This window comes from Bombus fervidus, chromosome 11, assembly GCF_041682495.2.
Source record: "Bombus fervidus isolate BK054 chromosome 11, iyBomFerv1, whole genome shotgun sequence".
In the NCBI taxonomy this organism is placed as follows: Eukaryota; Metazoa; Arthropoda; class Insecta; order Hymenoptera; family Apidae; genus Bombus; species Bombus fervidus.
Window position 1 is genome coordinate 8,103,500 of NC_091527.1, and position 21,310 is coordinate 8,124,809.

At 32.2% G+C, this 21,310-nt stretch overlaps 8 protein-coding genes across 25 annotated transcripts in view; 4 read left to right on the plus strand and 4 right to left on the minus strand.

Moving 5' to 3' along the window:
* The window catches only part of LOC139992234 (uncharacterized), a 31,937-nt gene extending 28,190 nt beyond the window's left edge, over positions 1–3,747 (plus strand). For all 15 annotated transcript variants that reach the window (XM_072012897.1, XM_072012903.1, XM_072012893.1 and 12 more), the window contains one exon: positions 566–3,747. In XM_072012897.1, the coding sequence (XP_071868998.1) occupies positions 566–636 (71 nt within the window). In that variant the 3' untranslated portion in view covers positions 637–3,747. The remainder of the gene's footprint in view (positions 1–565) is intronic.
* A 649-nt stretch (positions 3,748–4,396) lies between these two features.
* Positions 4,397–13,126, plus strand: LOC139992235 (focadhesin). 2 transcript variants are annotated; one of them, XM_072012906.1, is made up of 11 exons: positions 4,397–4,511; positions 4,817–5,056; positions 5,151–5,219; positions 5,336–5,490; positions 5,580–5,777; positions 5,896–6,344; positions 6,442–8,635; positions 8,719–9,034; positions 9,184–9,380; positions 9,672–12,451; positions 13,019–13,126. In XM_072012906.1, exons 2-9 carry the CDS (start codon positions 5,003–5,005, stop codon positions 9,334–9,336), a joined length of 3,588 nt encoding a protein of 1,195 aa, XP_071869007.1. In that variant the 5' UTR covers positions 4,397–4,511; positions 4,817–5,002; the 3' UTR covers positions 9,337–9,380; positions 9,672–12,451; positions 13,019–13,126. The 2 variants fall into 2 exon arrangements, with proteins under 2 accessions (XP_071869007.1, XP_071869006.1); XM_072012905.1 differs by having other exon boundaries at positions 9,184–12,451.
* LOC139992238 (protein C1orf43 homolog) lies at positions 8,862–10,642 on the minus strand. 2 transcript variants are annotated; one of them, XR_011801052.1, is made up of 5 exons: positions 10,484–10,642; positions 10,118–10,274; positions 9,833–10,052; positions 9,453–9,727; positions 8,862–9,367 (listed from the first exon to the last, which is right to left on the minus strand). XR_011801052.1 is itself a non-coding variant. In XM_072012910.1 (4 exons), exons 1-4 carry the CDS (start codon positions 10,640–10,642, stop codon positions 9,535–9,537), a joined length of 729 nt encoding a protein of 242 aa, XP_071869011.1. In that variant the 3' UTR covers positions 8,862–9,534. The 2 variants fall into 2 exon arrangements, 1 of the variants encoding a protein (XP_071869011.1); XM_072012910.1 differs by having other exon boundaries at positions 8,862–9,727.
* Positions 10,583–12,061, minus strand: LOC139992236 (uncharacterized). 2 transcript variants are annotated; one of them, XM_072012907.1, is made up of 5 exons: positions 11,926–12,061; positions 11,452–11,847; positions 11,174–11,358; positions 10,825–11,092; positions 10,583–10,724 (listed from the first exon to the last, which is right to left on the minus strand). In XM_072012907.1, the coding sequence occupies exons 1-5, from the start codon at positions 12,055–12,057 to the stop codon at positions 10,695–10,697; spliced, it is 1,011 nt and encodes a 336-aa protein (XP_071869008.1). In that variant the 5' UTR covers positions 12,058–12,061; the 3' UTR covers positions 10,583–10,694. The 2 variants fall into 2 exon arrangements, with proteins under 2 accessions (XP_071869008.1, XP_071869009.1); XM_072012908.1 differs by lacking the exon at positions 10,583–10,724 and having other exon boundaries at positions 10,754–11,092.
* Positions 13,127–13,385: 259 nt separating the features above from the next.
* Positions 13,386–14,729, plus strand: Imd (death domain-containing immune deficiency protein). The gene is made up of 3 exons (XM_072012909.1): positions 13,386–13,872; positions 13,959–14,284; positions 14,370–14,729. The coding sequence occupies exons 1-3, from the start codon at positions 13,521–13,523 to the stop codon at positions 14,508–14,510; spliced, it is 819 nt and encodes a 272-aa protein (XP_071869010.1). The 5' UTR covers positions 13,386–13,520; the 3' UTR covers positions 14,511–14,729.
* Dnk (deoxynucleoside kinase) lies at positions 14,543–16,702 on the minus strand. Its single transcript, XM_072012911.1, has 5 exons — positions 16,609–16,702; positions 16,106–16,302; positions 15,774–16,023; positions 15,410–15,692; positions 14,543–15,258 (listed from the first exon to the last, which is right to left on the minus strand). The coding sequence occupies exons 1-4, from the start codon at positions 16,619–16,621 to the stop codon at positions 15,436–15,438; spliced, it is 717 nt and encodes a 238-aa protein (XP_071869012.1). The 5' UTR covers positions 16,622–16,702; the 3' UTR covers positions 14,543–15,258; positions 15,410–15,435.
* A 409-nt stretch (positions 16,703–17,111) lies between these two features.
* Positions 17,112–20,677, plus strand: LOC139992136 (adenosine 3'-phospho 5'-phosphosulfate transporter 1). The gene is made up of 8 exons (XM_072012716.1): positions 17,112–17,485; positions 17,658–17,866; positions 17,942–18,150; positions 18,602–18,826; positions 18,920–19,070; positions 19,143–19,354; positions 19,427–19,552; positions 19,628–20,677. Exons 1-8 carry the CDS (start codon positions 17,454–17,456, stop codon positions 19,784–19,786), a joined length of 1,323 nt encoding a protein of 440 aa, XP_071868817.1. The 5' UTR covers positions 17,112–17,453; the 3' UTR covers positions 19,787–20,677.
* Positions 20,278–20,791, minus strand: LOC139992138 (transmembrane protein 216). Its single transcript, XM_072012718.1, has one exon. The coding sequence runs from the start codon at positions 20,789–20,791 to the stop codon at positions 20,363–20,365; it is 429 nt and encodes a 142-aa protein (XP_071868819.1). The 3' UTR covers positions 20,278–20,362.
* Between the last annotated feature and the right edge of the window lie 519 nt (positions 20,792–21,310).

A 21,310-nucleotide genomic window follows, 5' to 3' on the forward strand; every position in this document is an offset into this window, starting at 1 on the left:
ATCTTCTTTGACTGCTCTTATGTTCCTCGTTCTTATCCTTACTCCCGCTTACGCTCTCCTATCCCGACAAATAGTTTCGACGTATGATGTTCTGCGTATTCCTCAGCCTCCGATATCACTTTTCCAACCTAATTTGCCTTCGGTGATCGTTCGTTCGCTATACTTGGGCTGCGGAGTGATGCGAAATCGCTGAAAACTTGTGGCCGAAACTAACGAAGGAACAGCAGCAACGCGAAAGGCTATCGGAAAATTTCGTCGTCGTCGTCGGTCTCCGGTCGGAGGATCGTGGAACACGCGTCATGAATAAGATAAAAACGCGAAATGAAAAAAATAAAGAAAAAGGTGCAACCTTTTCCTTTCGGAAATTGTAAACCGGCGGCGAGAGTGGATTCGATTCGGCAGAGAATTTTACTTGATTCTGTTCGATAAGTTACGGTTAGTTGAACGGTCGATGGTCGACGATCGGTCGATCGGTCGGTCGACGAACGACGAAAGACGTTTTTCGAGAAAGAGAAAAAATGAATTAACGAGCCTCGGTATCTATGTGTGTGTGTGTGTGTTGCAGCGGCGATGCTGGCGAGTCAGCAGGCCGCCGCGGTAGCCGCATCGGTGATCTCGCCATTCCCGCCCAAGTGACCCGCGGCCCCCGGTCCCGTACTAGCAGCCGGAACAACCGGACCCACCTCCGCACAAACTCACCACACGTCTCATCATCCACCGCCGGTTAGCGGCGCAACCGCCGCAGGACATCCGCACTCTGCTGCCGCTGGCAGGCAACCTTAGGATCGTCCCAGCAGTACCGCTAATTCGGCTTTGCTACCTCTTCTTCGTTAACGCGACCAGAGAGATACTCCATCGGAGAATGTACCAACTCTCGATCCGTTTGTCAACTCGCCAACAGAAGCAGCAGCTGTGCATCTGCCTGTTACGGCCGATGTCATCGTTATCGTTCATCGTTTAACATCTACGTCGAGAACCACCTGGACCCGCGACGATCATCCGATCATCGTGTATGATCGCTACTGCTACCGCTGACGCTGATGCTGACGGTAACGCCGACGGCGGTGCTGACGACACACACTGTTCACAAGCCTTCTCCTTGTCTCTGTCGTCTTTGTTGCTTCTGTGAAAAAGCGCGCCTGCCTTCTGAATTGTGTCGCCGTTCCAATTCCAAGGAAGAAATCACCTGTACGTACTATGACGCGTCGACCCAAACGCGATCCATCGAGTCCATTGCTGGGGGTACCAACTAGTTTCAGAGTCGATCGAATACCGAGAAACGACGGGTTTACGACTGAGATTTCAACGTCCTATCGTACTTATATTTTTGGGACTTTTCGTACAAGAAAAATGCCAAAAATTCAACATTGCGTGGAGAGAACGAATCGATTCAGCATAGACTCTACGCACTATTTATTCCAAATTTCAATAAAATTCTTCCTCCAAGATATCGTTGAAACGAACGCGATGAAGAAGTCCCAATTCACGTACCGTTGATCTTCCAGTTCAAACGAAAGACAAACATTTTCTAGATTTTTATACGAGCTTCTTACCTATTAATCTTTTCTTGGATGCTGTTAACGGCGACGGCGACGATGAAAACTACGGTGACGCAGGCATTGCGGAACAACGTATAGGAATAAGAGCAGTATTCGTGCGACCAACTCATAAACGAGACTTCGGATGCTGTTTGTTCGCAAGGAATAGATGTCACATATTAAAAGAATGGCTCGAAACGGTTCGACGCAGCATTGTACCTGCTTACTGGAAATGCTTAACGAAATTCGGCGATCCCAAAATAGTGAGAAATCGTTGCCCGCGAAAACCGACAAGTAATAAAGGGAAAAGTATGAGGAGAGTGGAGAGAGGAGAGAAAGGACACGAGGCAAGCGTACACGTAATGAGACCCCGTTGCGTTAGACCGAGGACCGAGGACTGTCGTAGAGTCATTGGGCATCTTACGCATAGGAAAGACGATGGAAGTTGCTACGGCCGTACCGCGAACCAATTGCCCGATTTTTCTCCGATGTAAGAGACTGTGTGCCTCGAACTGCGTTGATTCACGTTCAGGCAACATTTTTATTGCACTTAGTAACGTAGAGATGCGAATGTGCGAGAGTGAAAAGCGGAAACTTTACTGCGCGTGCTTATGCACGTTATGTGCGTCGCATATTTTCCGTAACTCGTTGTGTATAACGCGTACGTGCGAATGTTCGATCGAGAACTTTGTCTATAATGGTGAAATTGTAGATCGTTGTATTTTATTGTAAAAAGGAAGAAGATTGCTGAACAACAGACTCGACATTTTTCTAGAGAAATTACGTGATTCGCGAACGACACGTTTTTTTAGACGATTTGATTACCTAACTACCAAGTAGAATGTGCGTGGGCGTTGGTTATACGATATCAAATAAATACGAACGAAATATACGTGTCGGCTAGGGAGGTATAAGCGTATAATAAATCACGATAATTCTAAATAACGATAACGTGATGATAAGTGATTGTACATTGACTTTGCTAGAATGCTATTTGTTTACTAAAAATAATGTAGTTAACGTTGCGTGAGTACAATAGACCGAGAACATGAGTAGTGTGTATGTATGTGTGTGATATGAATATGAACACAGGAGTGTGCGTGTGGAGTAAGAGAGAAAGAGGAAGAGAAAGACAGAACAAGCAAGCAGAACGTATAAGACTAATTAACGAGAAAAACTACTAGATATGTATAGTATATATATACGCGTACATATGCACTACAGTGATACGTACACGTATAATCTGCCGGCGGCTACCTAATATTAGTACAGTAACGATTATCATTGTACCTTTTATTACAATTATTCATTAATAATTATCGGTTCTATTACTTTATTATTATACGATCGATAAAAAAAAAAAATAAGAACGTTGTACAGACAATTGGTAAATCTCGTTGCCAAGAATTCGAAATTAGTTTTATCGTGCCGTGCGTAGTGTTGCAAATGCCAAATAAAGGAAAAGAGAATAAGGCGTGTTTTTTTTCTTTTTTTTCATTCGAACATAACAACGGCGATATTCATTTAGCTGAATACGTAAGAGAGAAAGAGAGTATCGAGAGAGAAAGTATTGTCTGCGTGTGTATGCGTGAATGAATGAAAGGAGGAAAGAGAAGGAGAGTGAGAACGGAGGAGAAACGCGCGGGGAATCGTCTCAGTTTTAATGAGACGCGTTCGAAGGAGAATCGGGCGGGCTTTAAAGTAAAAATGCTGGTGCTGTGCTGTGATTTTTATAAAAAATAAAAAGAAAAAAACAGAGAAGAACGATACGCGAATCATAGTAAGGAAAAGCCGAAGATCTTGACGAATTTTTATGAAAATATACAGATAGCCTAAGTACCTGGACCTGCCCTGCGCTCTCCACAAATTTAAATTCGAGTAGAGAATATTAAAGAAAAGCGATTAAATGGAAAAAAGTGAAAAAAAAAAAGAAAAGAAAGAATACTAAGAGAACAAAAGAGGGATGAAAAATCAACTTGTATGAATTGTATAGGCTGTAAAGTGTATTTGCTTTTAAACGAAAATTTAATATAGATTGTTAATTGCTAATTGCGCGAAAAAAGGAGCTGTCTCCAATGGTCGAATACACTATACACGTTCGCGTATCGCAAATTCCTCGTGCAACACGTTTCTTAGGTTGTCCGTTCGAATCGTACTGACGAAAAACCCCCATTTTGCAGGCAATAAATTTACCACGTATTACGCTCAACGATTACGTTTTAAACTTTTCTCCTGTTTTCGTTGAAACCGGCTCCTTCCTACGTTCGATCGGTTATCGTTTCGATCTCCCGCGTAAAGATCGGCGCTGCGCCGATCGATGTCGAACTTGTTGATACTTCCTCTCAACGCAAACGAGATACAAACGTTGTAATTAATAATTGGAGACAATCTCCGACTAAGGATATATTCTAGCGAGTACTACGTATTTGCCACGATGTTGCATAATCCATTGCGAAAATCCTCAAACGAATAAATTAAATGACAACATAAGATGGACTGACATATTAACGTAACGTAATAAACAAGGACCCATATTCTTGTCTCCATTTTTTTAGAATGATAAAAATAGTGAGTCGTTACGCTTTATATATTATACACTTCGAATATATGAATATACGAGTAACATTACGTACAGAAGCAAATACAAAAACGCAGGCATCTTGTCGTTAAATTGTAAGATATTGTGTTCAAACTCCAGAATGTAATCTGACCCCTTCCTCAGACTACTATATATTAATTATATTGTGCACTATGCTCCAACTTGTCCATACGAATAAATATATTGAAAAATCTTACTATTATACAGTATCCTCGATCGGTACACTATCGTCCTTCAACGAGTTCGCGTCTTTTCAAAGTTCCCCCTTGTTATCGACTCAACCGACTTTTCGTACAATTTTCTTTCCTCCTTCTTTCGTTCTATCCTGTCAGCATTCGTACATGAATTATTGCGGTATATCTTCCTGTCAAATGGTATTTTTACAATTTTATCTATTTACGTTTACTCGCACATTGTCAAACAAAATTGTAATATAACGTTTAACATTATTTGAGAACCTCTGTGTGAACTAGCGGTAAAAGGGAATACGCTCATGGGTTTATGACACTTTAGTTTCGTATTATCATCCTTCATGTAACACGGAAATAATCGTTACTTTTTCCATTTCTCTCGATAAACCTATACATATACTATATTCTTTGTACAAATACGTTACTCTTATTTTCATAATTTTTACGATGAACGATAAACAGTGTATATTAACAGTGTACCGTTACAGATCTCAATATATTTTTAACGATGCACGCACAAGGTTATGTTTTATAACCTAAATATTTCGCTTCGTACACTCACGGCTCAAGTTTTATTTCATCCACGCATTACCGTGATAAAGAGTACCGAAACACTGACTGAACTGAATAACAATTAATATATAGGACAATTATTGGAATATTACGTTTGCACGATGGATGAAATAGAATATAAATTAGAATCGACGAATCCTGTATTAATATCGCACGTGAGTTACTCCCTTTTTTCATGTATCGCAATTAAACGTTTATATTTTTCACCTGGTATTCTATTCCAACTGTATTATGTATTTTTCTACACAGGCAACATCGAAACTCTTCGAATCCATTAAGAAAAAGAAATGCGATCAACAAACGGACCATATTTCTAAGGTAAAACACGTATTCGTTCGGGTACTATATGATCCAATACATCGTTTTTACTTTTGCGTTAATCAGAGAGGAAATATTAATCTAATTCTGCTCATTCCGTTCATCAATTTATACAGATACCCGAGTTTAAGTTGTTATTAACAAAACGAGATAGTACAAATGTCACGCTCAGCATATCTGCCTGTCAAGCCCTAACTGCTCTGGTTGAAAATGGATTATGGGACATTAACGAGGCTTTAGCTACTTTCATCTCGAGTATCTCTTCTATAAAGTACAGAAATTCATTTAATCCATGAAAGATATTCTTTATGTATCTTTATTGTTCCTTAATATCGTTCTATAATATGTCACACGTTTTAGAAATTGTATGGTTGCTACTACAACCATAAGCCATTTACTAATATTAGATTTAAAACGCGATACAGGAAAAGAAAATATATATCCGTTTACATTACATACGCCACAACACCCTTTTATAACCATTTTAACTCAAGACAAACATAGCTGGCAGACTATATTAAATCAGATGACATTTATTCTGAATCATCAGGATCCTCGGTATGTATAAAAATGTATATACAAATGTTATATATACATACATCATATATGTCTATAATTATGCACGCTCTTATATCTATATATGCATGTATGTATATACAATTTTTCCAAATTTCAGAATTAAAGAAAATGGCATGAAAATGTTACGACCGGTATTTTTGTATGTTTTATGCAATCCTTCATCAGATTCGATGGATTACTGTATGCAACAAATTTGGCAACTGTTAATTAGATCGAGACACAGTACATATATACAGACAGAAGTTTTACTTTGGATGTGCACAGCGGAAATTCATTCTTGTATAAATACAAACTATAGAATCTTAGAGCTTGCAGAGAAAGCTGCATCAGAAAGAAACAGAGAATATTGTACAGCTTTGTTGCCGATGATTGTGTCCTTAGTTATACAATTATTAAAGAAAGGTTCTGATCCAACACCAAATTTTCATGTTATATTGTTTATCATGGACCACTGTGATATCTATATTGGGAATCTTGTGCTAACATTAATGGCAGAAGTAATTACTTTATGTCCGGCTATTTATTTGTATACTACTTTACAAATATGTAAGTATTTTCCGGTATTTTCCACTATTTATAAGAATTTTCGATTTTTACTGATTTTTCGAAATATGCTTGTTATGATAAATTTATCACATTGTAGGTACGATGATAATAAAGAAAATGTCTTACAACGATATATTTTTCTACACTTTGATAGCATCTATTGTAAAATGGATTGCATATCCATCCGTATTGTGTTCTGAGGCACTGGACATGGCGAGAGATTTAGCCAGCGAGATGTTTACAAGAACGAAATTAACGTGCAACAATGAAACGATATTCTCAAATAAACTTTTTACAGTGTTTACTCATTCCGACCCATACATTCAATTCTACACGGAGCTAGTACATTGCTGGAGTATCTGGAACCAAAATGATATTCTATTATGGTTGAACAACATATCATGCGTACCAACTTGCTTAAAAGACAAATGTAAACTATTGATATCTGGTCTCCTTTTACAGTCAAACGAGCCACAAATAGTTCAACTGTGTTGTAATATACTCGTTGATGTTAGCAGAGAAAGGACAAATTTTGGATCGCACATGCTCTCATTGGTATTGCATAAATTAACCAAATGTAAAAGCAGTATAGAATCAAAATGTTTGTTACTGGTAATGCCTGAGCTTATGATAACGAAAGAAAATGTCCCAATCGTTAATCATACCTTTAACGGGTTATTAAACGGTGACAAGCAACTGAAATATTTTATAATCGAATTATATTTGAAAGCATTGAAAAAAGAACCGAGATGTTACAGATTTCTCTTTGCTGCAATAATCAAAGTAATGGAAGACGATCTCTCCTGGTATGCGAATGCAACTTGTGCAAGAGCTATGAAACATATTTGTGAAAATTATCCTGAACATGGGGAAAAATTGGTACCATTGATATTGCAAATATTAAATCGTTCGACGGGTATGAACGGCGGAACCGCAAGCGCGCTCGCGCTTGGATGTATTTCTGCTCTTTACAAAGCATCCGTAATAGACATTTGTTCGACATGGAGAGTGCTATCTCCAAAAATGGAAAAAGAGAAGCGGTCTGTTGTTTTAGAAAGCTTGTGCGAACTACTTGCTGATGTTGCATTCTATGCACCTTCTTCTCAATGCCTCGAAGAACACGACCATCAATTGATCGACGATATCGTATCGAAGTTGTGGAAATACACGACATGTAATGATGTAAAGGTAATCAAAGCTGCACTTAAAGCTCTAGCTTCGTACCGTCTCGAACAATTATCCTTGAAAACATTACCAGTAGAATTTAGATCTAATCTCGTACTACCAGCTACGTATGCGAAAATTCCAACCGACACGGTAAAAAACCCAGAGGACGTGCTTCCGTATATACCTGGTGTTTGTTGGATCCAAATGCTTCAAAATATAAATAAAACGACTTTGCCAGCAGCCGGGAACCTTTTAATTTCCTTCGTGATAGAAGAAGTAAATAGCTTCCGATCCGGCATGTACGACTGGCCTCAAGGGGAGCCACAAAATTTTAAATATTTACCAGACAAAAGCGTAATCAGAGCGGTCGGTGAATATTTGAGGAAAACTAATAAATTTGATTCGAATAATCATTGTATTGTTACGGAATGCCTACGAATATTCGCTCATAAATATCCGAAACCATTACCCAATATAAATTGGAGTTTTTTGAAGGATACTTTTCACCTATCAGCCGAAGCAAAACAATATACTCTTTCTATCGCGTGTCATCATGCGACGATATCTTTATCTGCTAAATCTTTTATAGAAGATTATCTATCGACGTATAAATCTTTAAACGATGCAGAAGATTTCATTTGGAAAGACAATGAGCACCCGATATTGTATGAAAATCTCGAGTACTTGTGTCAAGCTGTACAACCAAATATCATTAAATGGTTCTTAAAAATTACCTTAGAATGTACAATTAAAAAAATGAACGTTGGTAACGAAGATTCGATAAAATCGTTTCATTGCATCATGTATTCATATGCTCAGGCATTAAGAAATCCAGAAATATGCCATGTTAACTCTACACTGCTTTCTACCATACTGGAAGAACTTTTGGACAAAATAGATTTAACGTACGACCGTTTCTACCCTTATTTCATGGCAGCTTTGGAATTACCAATGGAGCATTTAGAAAGAACTACATCCCCTAAAGTATGGTGGGAAACAATGGCCAGAAAATTAAAGAATGCGATCGCGATTAGAGCCGAATTGTCTTTAAAAAAGTCTAATTCCGAAGCCCCCTTAAAGTGGTTGAACGAGATCATCGGTGAAACTTTTGCTTCTACATCAAGGTAACATTCTTGGTCATTATTGTAATTTTACTGATACATCAAAACATGGGAATAAACACGCGTCTTAATATTTTTTATTAAAGTGTGCAGACGTATTTTCTCGAAATTATACAAAAAGTACAAGCCAATATGCAATTCGAAAGATCCAGTTCAAATTGGATTCTGGAGCTTATGGCACAAGTTCAAGGATTTTTAATGGACTCATCACAAAATCATAATGACAAAATACAATTCTATTGTAATGTTTTATTTATCTCTGTGATAAGCTTGTCTGGCATAGACTCCATGTTAATGAAACGAGATCTAGTGATTAAATCGCAAAATGTCAGAATAAAATTATTTCCTCAAGCTCTAACAGTTCTTTCCGATAGAGAGAATTGGAAACATGCAATTCCACAGGTACTCACGATTACTTTTATTTCTATACAAAACGATCCAACTAGCATCCGAATGATAATTTAACAATTTAATATTTTTTTTCTTCATTAGAAGTTGTATAGTTATTCTAGAATGAACAGTCTATTAAAGATATTATATACCTCTTTCAGATGATGGAATGGTTAAATTATATGAGAACGAATCATATTTCTAATACATATAAATACACGTTTCATCGGGCATTAATTTCTTTAAGACATAATTCATATTATAAAAATGTATGGAGTAAATATTTATCGATTAAAACGGACATCGATATTTAACCGCAAGTTGGAACAAAAAACGTGTCCGTTACTGCAAATTTAAGGTATGAAATTAAAAGGAGCAACATATTTGTGAAATACCATTAAAACAAAAGTTGAAAATGTATTTTACTTACTTGCAATCCCACATGATGTAGAGACTGACAATTCTGAACAAACATATCGTCACATGTGTTGTATGTGACGACTTTCATAATGCTAAACAGATGTTTCGCTATTATCCAACATCATCACGGTTAATGTATTCGGACGTGATCCAGTCAATGTTTGATCTTCCAGTAGTTTCATCTTGGGTTCTAATATATTCCGTTTCGTTTCAATGTTTTTTTTTATAGGTGTGCGGCTTGGACTAGATTTCCTACTGCTTGGATATGATTTTAATAAACGAGCCCTATGGGAACATTTAAGGATACCATGTTTTTGTCTCATTATATTATAGTACAACATACTACAGATTTTAAATTTACACTCCATAATTTAAAAGAATCATACTTACGCGTCCATTAACTTAAGGAATAAACGAGTATATACTTGATATTCCTCATCACCAAATTCAGTTGGATCGTGTCGTGCATGTTCATATAAATCGCAGAACTGATGAATTAATCGTTGTCCACTTCCATTTAATGGCGTTGCCAATATGGCAAGTAAATATGCCCGTAAATTTTCAGATGGATGTCTTTTTAAACAATTATCATATTTAGTAATTTCAGCTTCTACAAAAAAGATTGAAAATTAGTTTGAACATAGAGTCTGTTTACCATAATAAATATAATTATACCCAAGGTCTTAACATCATCTACAGCTTTTAATCTGTAGTAATGAGGTGAAACCTGTCCTCGAGGAGTTAAAATAAATCTTGGATCGCTAATAAGTTGTGGCTCGTATTGAATTCTTGGTATTACTTCTATTCGTCTTTCAATCTCCTTCTTCAGTGACTAAAAGATTGAAATGTTTGAAAATGTTTTTATATGTATATATGTATATGCGAATATAGACACATGTGTTCAAAATAGTGAATAATTGTATAGCATAATTAAAATGTTTTGTTTTTAACTTAAAAAACAAGCATTAATTTTCAATGTAAATGTAATAGATATACATATTTGTAGATGTAAATAAACTTAACCTCTACAATTTCTCGTACCTTTCGTGCATCGTGCCCGATAGGGATATGAGGGCCACGGCGTGATCGTAATGCAAATCTCATAATTTGTCGTTTTGCAAATATAAACAGTAATAATATTGTTAGTACTCCAGCGGCAATAAAAATAACGATTGTCACACCGGAAAGTTCTTCCGTCATGTTTTTCCCATCCGTACTTGTATAAAAATGTTAACTCTTATGCGCACGCGTTTTATATTTTGATTTTAAATCTCCTATACCTCTAATTTTTAGATTGGGGAATAAATATAATTATAGAAAAAATAAAATTTATTATAATTTGTGGTTTGTAGTATTTACATAAGTTACATAGATTTTAGTACATTTTGAATAGGTTTTTTAAACAATGTTTGATTAGTATTTGCTATTTCCCATAATGATTGTTTTTGTTCATCTGAAAATTTAATATTTGACTTTATAAGTGATAATACAAGCTTCCCAAAATTTTTATCCTTGGCAAAGTCAACCGCTTTCTCAAATAATAACTGTATAAGTTTGTCATTTGTGGTAATATCTGTTTTAGTATCAATTAAAGTACGTAGGAAAGAAAGATGCCATGATTTGAGTTCTTTCACATGTGATAAATATTCTCTGTAAAAATGATACCACTCAATTGCTAATGCTTTAGTTTCTTTTGAAATTTAATTGATTAATAATAAGCTTGGTACCTACGTAATAAGAACGATATGTCTTTGAGGTTCAAAAGTATTTACTACAGCATCAATAATTGTTGTGTCTGTTAAATCAAGGTTTAAAAGGGGAATAAAAATAAACTTCTGAATATCATCCGGAAATTTCTGAGTGCTCTCTATTAAAGCAGATAAAAGTAATCTGGAAGGTTCTTTCAAAGCAATAATCTGCAATGATATTCAAACATTATTAGCCATGTTTGTGTAAAAATTTATGCAAGCAGTCTAATTCTTTATAGATTAATATCATTCAAACTTCACCTTTGGTAATAATAAATGGGTATAAAAAGTTTCTGTGTATTTAACTCGTTGTTCCAAAGTCATATTATTCAAGGAACAACATAGATTATATGTACCCATCATAGTTAGTTTTTTTTCTAAATCACAGACTATTTCTTGAAATTCTGCATCTGTTAAATTCTCTAATTGATTTAGATCTAATTTTCCATTAGGGCATTCCAATTCTTCAAAAAGATATTCTGTGATATCAAGTTTTGGTACATACTCCTGTTTAATATTTTTATCCCAGAGCTTATCAAGTTGTGTAAAATAAAACTGAGTAGATGAAAATTGATCTGACGTGTTGGATAGAATATCATTACAATCATTATTGCTTTCGCTTGAAGTTTCTTCTACATCTATATGTGTTACTCCTTTCTGAGTGAGATAATGCAAATTTCAATATTATTTTCCTTAAATATAATTTTGTTTCCTAATACAACTATTAATACTAACCTTCCTAGTTACTATTTGCCATAAAGGATCAGCTTGAATTATATCTTGTTTCAATTTCTCTTTAATTACTTTTAACTTTTCCGTGGTATATTGGGATAATACATAATTTTTTAAAATATTTTCCGGATTCATATTTTTAATAATAAGTCAATTTATAAAGAGATACTTTTATTGTATTATGTACTAAAGAAAATATAAGAAAATTTTACTTAAATAAAATAAATTATAATTGGAGAGAAAGGAAAAATTTGATTGCGAGTGAAAATATATTAAATCTGGTACATAATAAAATTATACATTTACGTCATATCCTAATGATACGTTTGTGTCAAGTAGTGTCAAGTAAACCATACCACCTGTTGAGTAGATTCATGACAGTCAAGAGGTTAACAACGAAATAACAGTGTGTGCGCTAAGAAATTTTATTTGAAAGTGATATTATCATGTATGCAAATGAATGCATATAACTTTCTATGAAATAAAGAAAGGATATTCAAGTTGAAAAACGCACAGGAATCGAGATACTGTAAGTCTTGCAGGATTAAATTAATTTAAATATTTTAAACAAGGAAATTTATCTGAAATGTAGATTCTATACGCATATAAATATTTTGTTTCAAAATATTTTACATCATTCAATTTTATTGTAATTAGCAAAAAGAGAATGCTGCTTTTAATATGAAACATGATTTTTTAAAACTTTCGCGCTTTTATTGTTTTTGGAAATTGACAAGTAATAGACATTATTTGAAATGTTATACTTTTATTACGGACGATGTGTTTCTAAAATGATTCATACTGCATTTATATCAAGTTTCACGAGAATGAATTAGCACAAATTAAGCAATTAAAACAATGTTACAAACAATGAGAGGAACTCTTTGTCTATTTCAAATTCAGCTATTCCAGTTTTGTGTTGATAACTATTACTCGCGATAACATTATTGTGACGAGCTTTCACTTCTGGAAAACCCAGATTATCTTAAGGTCATTAAGAATCATATTCATACTCATTATATTCATATTCATATCATTAATATTTCTAATTAATGTTTTTTGTTTGTAACTATTTTTATAAATTTTGGTGTTCTAGATATCGTCGGTTCAGAACATAATGCATGAATAATAAGGAAATAAAAGTTTTATTAAAAATAACGATTTTTCTGGGAAGATTTCCTTAACTCAATATCCAAAAGGAAAGGTAAGGATACGAATGAAGAATATGCAAAGAAAATATTGTTAAATATCTGATATTTTAATTAAAATAAGGTAAATAATCCTTTCCATCGAATTGATCTTCATATCGGTATAATATAAAAAATTGAAATATATGCAATTATAAAAATTGTATAATTATGTAATAAAGAAATTAACAAATGGATATATGTAATTTGTTACGTCCACGTTTTTCTTTTTTCGAGTTGGCTTTATATTTATAAAATATATTTATTTTTTATATTACTTTACCAGAAAATGTAGTATTCATCAAACATGGTGGTAATGAAAATATAAAATTCATATTATGATACTTCTATCATAGAAAAAAAGATAGTGAAGAGATACTTCTTTTGAACGGCATTTGAATTTCGAGGAAAATGCCAATACTTTCAAATTTATCTCATCGTTTTCATATGTTAACAACCGATGCGAAACCTGATCCACCACGAATACCGATCGAAGGATATACTCACAATTTAGAACCAAATACAGTAAACGGCGATGAAACGAAAACGACCAAATTCGAATCTGTTCCAATTACTACAGAACCGCAATTGGAATTAAAGAACGTAACGTCCCCCGAAAAAAACGACGCAGTACCTATTACGAGCGCCAAGTCTTCTACCGAAAAACAAGATCTGAATGATACGAAAGCTTCCCAAGATGATGCAAAAGAACGTAGAAAACCGAATATTAAAACGAAAACAAAATCGAAACAACGCAAACATTGTAAGTATTATTCACTCTTTAAACTTGAAAAAAAATCAAATTTGTTAAATTTGTTTGTATTAAAGCGATTATATTTTACTTTACAGCACAAGGAACACATGTAGTGAATTACAATATAATTAATTCAAACGGTGTAAAAATTGGCTCTAAAACTAGTTACATTTGTAATATTAATCAATTTGCTAAGAATAATTCTGATGCATCAGAAGAAACATGGACAAAAAATATTCGACAAATGCCAGCAGAAGTAGAACGTTTATGTACTTGTACTGACGAAATTAATTTAGATGATATATTTATAATTAAAACTTATATTGGACATGGTTGGAAAGACGTTGCTAGAAAATTGTTATATTCGGACGGTCAAATTGAACAATTCGAAGAAAATTACAAATTTAGGGGCATAAGTGAAGTAAATTTGTTTCCAATATACTATTTCTCGTTTATATTCTTATCTGTATCATTGTAAGTTTTTGTACTAATGACCATATTTCTAGGTAATTTATCAAATATTTCTGGACTGGAAACAAGCTAATACAAAAAATGCAGATATTGGTAATTTGATAAACATCTTATGGATTTGTAAAGAATACGATTGTGCAATACGATTAGCTTCTGCTCGCAGCCAATCGACATAACGCTTTTTAACTGTATCTTTGAACAATTTATCTTTTAATTGAATATATTCCACAAGTAATTATCATATTTATTAGTCAGAAACGAAAATTATTTTCAATTGTATCCAACTTATATTAATTATAATAACTAGAGTAAAAAGTTAACTGTTGTTTCTATCTGTAATGCATATTGTATTAAAGAGTCGTTTTAATAAATAAATTCTAATAAATATAATATAATATTTATTGTAATACATTAATATAATCTTTTAATCTTACAATAACATTCATCTTAATTATGCATATAGTTATCGTCGAACAACATACAATTAATGCAAATATCACTATAAAGCAGCATAAGTGGGCGTTCCATGGGCAAGGAAAACTGAGGGCAAAGTCGCGAATAGTGCCGTGAGTCGCGACAGACGTTATGTAGATATATATTTTCCAGGTACAAATATCTTATTCTTAGGACATCCATTTGCCCACGAAAGCGTGGCTTATCATCCGCCGATTGCTGCTTTGCTTAAGATAACTGCAGTTTTACATTAACAACTATGTATAATCTTTCACTGCTTAGTGTTCAGAAATCCATCTTTTTCTTAAATGTAATTATTTAATATATATATTAGATGCACAATTATGTCATATTATATGATCATTATAAAACGATTAATTTTAACTTTAACTTTAACTTAACTCTTTCCCTTTCTCTTTCTCTCTCTCTCTCTGTACATACAGGTATACTTAAAATGATTATATTATATTTCTAGTATATATACAATTATATTATATTTCTAGTATATATACAAGTAGAAAATATATGTAATTAATGTACAGTTAATATATATATAAGCACTTCAAAGAAGTAATATAAATAAGAAATACAAGAAATATATTTTCAAGTAACACATACACACATTTGTAACATATTTTTCCTTCTTTTCTAATTTTTTTTTTCTCCTTTTTTACCAAAAATTAAGTCTTTGCAATTTTCAAATTGTGTGACCATTTCTTGTAAACTTTTATCTCCATCTATTATTAAAACTGGTGCTGATACATTAAATAGTGTCTGATGACAAAGCCACTCATCATGAATATTATGAACTTGCTGTAAATATTCTAATGATACACAATTTTCTTCTTTCCTCGCTCTTCTTTTCATTCTCTCATATACAATATCCGGTGATGTCCTCAAATAAACTGCATTAATATAAAAATAATAACTAATATTGTTATCAATGAGAAACATATAATTTATATTATGCATTTATGATAACATACTTATTAAATCCGTTACTATATTAGCATTCTGTATATACCATTCATGCCAATCTTCTAAGACCATTACTTCCACATCTTGTAATAGTTTAGAACGTTTCATAATTTCTATAAAGCACCTCGAGCTAAATACTGATCTTTCCATAATTTTATAAGGCATTCCAGATTCGTAAGTATGAAGTTGCAGCATTGTTAATTGTACATAAGATTGGAATAAGAAACTATAGCGTCTAGGATTTGTGTACATTAATTCCTAAATATTTTAAGCAAATATTTATCAATGTTACATATATTTTTACATGAATAGCAATAAATCTATATTCAAGTAATCTTACCAATAAATTTGTTCCGGCAACATTTCGCCAAAGTTCTACTGGTTCTTGTAAAACAGTTGTATTGTTAAATTGTTTAAAATGACTTAAGAATGTTGTCTTACCACTTCCTATATTGCCCTCTATGCATACTGTAAATGGTCTTTTATACAATTTGCGAATAGAAGTAGTCAGTTTCATTAGTAGAAACAAAGATTTGCCTTAAGAAAATACAAAAATATGTCTTGTGGTAATGATCTTGTAGTAATGATCTTGTAGTAATGAATTGTTTTATTTTTATATGAAATATATGAAATACTAATTATTAAAAATATCGTATTTATATTTAATATGATTACACGCTACTACTATGTCGCAGTGACATTGAAATATTATTTGATACATTTCCCGCGTAAATTTTTTGTTCAGTTCTTTTACTGAGATGTACATGTAGATAGAAATAGTAACTCTATAATTTACCATTCTTTAAATTATCTTTGGTTGTTTTTTATTAAATTAATACTTACCTAATGAAGTCATGATTGAGTTATTTTTTTAAACAATTTACATTATTACATTATAGAAGCATTTTATATTTTTATTGATCGTATAACCATTGAGTAGTTGTATCAAAGATTGGTATATCGATTATTCAAACTTTGCTATTACGTGCACTATAATGGGTTAAATGCTATATTGCGCAAGTTAAAATATTATTTCATTATATACGCGGATATGCAAATGTATTATTTTTATTACAAAAAAGAATGTATCTGAAACAGTGAAAGTTTTTTATTCAATTGAAATATTTATTATAAGCTAGGGGAAATAAATATACTCTATTATTGACATGTATACAAAATAAAATAAGATTTGGAATTTTGCATTTATAAGTCAATGTATTAAATGATCAAAATTGTTGGATAAAAAAATGGAACAATCAAACTAACATATGTATTTATAAAGCATATATACATCGATGGCCATGATATATGTATATACATGTATATATGTATACATATAGTTTTTCTATCAACAGATATGAGTTTGTTATGTCAGTTGGTTGTTAGGAAAATGCAAGTGATTTACATTTTAAATGATGATTTAACGAAATATTTTTAGATACCTTTCAATTATTAGTCAGAATATTATATTGTATTTTTTATTACGGATTTTTGATGAATTCTATATTTTACTTCTAAATAATTAATTTCTTAAAATGATTTAAATAACATTGTATATTAAATGTATGCGCAACATGTAGTACATGTAAGGCAATCATAAAATATTTGATGTTGAAAAACCAAATTATGAAACAATCGGTTAATTCATAATCATTTATTTTTACTGAAATTCTATTATAATTGGAACAATGCGAAATTTTTTGGGCGATGCTATAATATGGTAAGTTTCAAATACGAAATTGTTGAAATAATGAGACTGCCATGCATTAACATTATGATTCCCTTTTTATTTCTTTTCTTCTTTCTTTTTCTCTCTCTTCTAAAAAATATAGTACAAATAAATAAAATCCTTGGATGATATTTTTCACTTATTAATATAATTTTTTCTGTAGCATATTGCTACTACTTTCAGTAAGCCTTATATTTGGAGCTAGTGAAATTATTAAGTCTTTTGTGAATACCGGAGAAAATTTTTTAAAAACTTCCTCCTATAATTGGATTATTAAATTATGCTTAAATTTATTGAGTTATGCTACTGTATTATTGCCAGGTTGCCTCATATACAAATATGTTCGTCATACCAAATATATCCAAAGGGGAGGTAAGTGATAGGATATATTAATCAAATAAAAAGAATTTATGAACTTTTATTTAAAATTGTGATTCTTTTAAACAGGCAAAGGGTGCATACCCAAACTAGTACATTTATGTTTTGTGGGTCATTATGAAACAGGACTACTGGATTCATCTTCTTATACATCTACGCCATCGAATCATAGCCAACGTACTTTTACACAAGATGCTTTGTTACTCCTATATTGTTTTTTTGGGCTGCAAATTAGTTATTTAACATGGGGTTACTTACAAGAAAAAATAATGACGCAGGTATAATCTGTTTAATAAAAACACACACACACATGCACACATACGCATTCACACCATACATTGATAAAGAAATTTATGAAATTACAAAGCGAGAAATGTTTTACAATGAATTATCTTTGAGAAATTGTACATTTGGACAAATGTGAAATAACAACATCAACAATTTTCAAGTACATGTTAATATGGGATAATGCCCATCATGTACTAAAAAACATTCTTAACTTAGAGTTTGATCATTGCTAGTCACTACTTCTAGGATATCCAAGGTTTCTGTGAAGCAAAGATTTTTGAATTTGCAACTCTATTTTCTTGAACATAGACTTTTAATACCGTTTCGAGATGATGTTTAAAATGTAGGTTGCAAAATTCATAATATGTTATAAGTATGAATAGTCTAGTTTAATATTATAAAATCATTAAAAGTCTTTTATGAAAAAATTTAATTTTTCAGGAATATGAAGACGTTGCTGGTAACAAGGATCATTTCCAAGATTCACAATTTCTAGTATTTGTAAATCGAATTCTTGCATTCTTAATGTCAGGGTTGTATTTAATAATTCAAAGACAACCACAACACAAAGCACCTCTTTATAAGTATGCATTTAGCTCCTTATCAAATATCATGAGCAGTTGGTGTCAGTATGAAGCTCTAAAGTATGTTAGTTTCCCAACACAGGTAATCATTCGTTTAACATTTTGTTTTTTATTTCTTGACTCGAGAATTTTGTTTGGTAATTACGTTTAATTAAATATGGTATATACATTTCAGGTATTGGCAAAAGCTTCGAAAATAATCCCAGTAATGATAATGGGAAAAGTAGTTTCACATACCACATATGAATATTACGAATATGTTACAGCTGTACTCATTTCTATTGGAATGACATTGTTCATGTTAAATAGTTCAGATTACAAAAGCGGTGAGCGCTTTTTGTCATTTAGTGTAAATTTACTAATCTTTTTTTCTCTAATTATTGTTTCTATGCTTTTAGATGGAGCTACAACTATATCTGGTATTATTCTCTTAGGAGGCTATTTATTATTAGATAGTTTTACAAGTACCTGGCAAAGTGCATTATTTGATGAGTATGGGGTAACGAGTGTGCAAATGATGTGTGTAGTTAATATGTTCTCCTGTTTATTAACTGCAATGTCCTTATTTCAACAATCAAGTTTCCCTCTTATATTTTCCTTTATGACAAAGGTAATTTTAATTAATTAAGGTAATGATAGCAACAATCTCTGATACAACTTTAATATTCTTATTATTGCACAGTATCCTAGGTTCATTGTGGATTGCTCACTTATATCAATTTGTTCAGCAAGTGGTCAATTGTATATCTTTTATACAATTTCTAAATTTGGTCCAGTGACGTTTGTCATTATGATGACTATAAGACAGGTAATTATGTTGTTAAATATATTACTATTAATAAAATAAACAAGCTTAAAAGATATCGTTTTCTTCCTTTTTCAGGGTTTGGCTATATTATTATCTTGTTTGGTATATCATCATCGTGTGACAGTTATTGGTATCATTGGCATTCTACTAGTATTTGGTTCGGTATTCTTACGAATGTATTGTAGCAATCGATTACGTGCAATAAGAAGACGTAGGGCTGCGCAAATAGTATAAAAGTTAATTATTGAAACAAAAAGGCATAGGTACAAATTTCATTAAATTTTGTACATTTCTTTTTTAAATGTACATAAGTTTTGTTAGATATAGTTAAAAAAAGTGATTAATTCATATTGATTATACTATTTTGACAGTTTTCATATATATTTTACAAGCACTGGAGAAAACGATAAGTTATTTTTAAACATCCAGTTTTCAAACCTGTTATTTGATGATGTACTAATGTACTTTTAAGTAGAGTACTTTTAAATACACATACATATATATATATATTTATATATATACGTATATACATATTAAAAATAATTAGACAGAAAAATGCATTATTTATTTAAGAAATATTTATTTTATTATAGACAAAAAATGTCATTTTTACAAGAAAAGTATTAATAAAAAACATATTGATTGTACAATTTATTGTCTACAAAGTTCATTTATATACAGGAATGGATATTTTATTGGAGATTAAAAACATACTTGTTCATAGATTAGATTATTTTTAATTTTTATTAATATCCAGAAACATACAATATGATGCAATCAATTAAAACTCTTAAGTACTAACGAGGTTGTTTAATCTTCTGGAGATGAAGGTTTGTAAATAGCAATGAGGCACAAGATAGAAATGATTAACTCAGACGCTAGAAGTACCAATTGTATGCTACAAAGAATCACTTCCAGTCTGAGCACATAATTTTGCCAAATTAGAAAGTATAACGTTGCCAAGGAGCTGGGTACAGTTAAAATAACTCCGATAAGAATTGGTAATCCATGTTCTGTCAAATTCCCTTTCCTTCCAAAATAAATTCTGGCTCCTTCTGTGATTATAAGTAAGAACAAAAGCGCAAACTCTGCCAATGTTGTATTTGTGCCAGGTGAAGGTAGATTTGCAGCTTTAAAAAAGCCCATACCCAGTTCACATATAGCAAACATACCAAAATAAAAAGAGTTTAGATACATAAGAATTTCGTATGTTAAAGATGAACTGGCTATTGTAGGCATTCTACAATGACTCTTTAACAATGTTAGAAACCTTATGCTTATTAAGTTCTATCTAATATTAACTCATTCTGTTTTAATGTACCTAATTATGAAAAATGTTGTTCCGTATCCATTATAATTCGCACCTTCTCGATTAAGTATATACAATGCTTTTTCCGTTCATTTATCGAATTTCATTTATATTCTTTCTTTTTAACTTAGTTTTCTATTCTACAACGACGATGTCATTCTTGAGTGTTACACACGCAAATGGAGGTTACCTTTCGATTTTATTTTTGAATATGTCACAACATGCGTGCATATATTAATATTCAGATCTAGAATAACGTTTGTAGATTATTCTAGCGAATTGTTGATAGAAGGTGTTCTTAGTTAACTATTGATCATAAATACATAAAGCGAAGATCATAAAGATCAAGTTTGGTTAAGAAGGTGTAAACACAACCGAATTTCTTAGAAATAAAGTAATGTAGTAATCATTTCCACTGTTTTCTTTGAAGCTTTTATCTTTCGTTACGT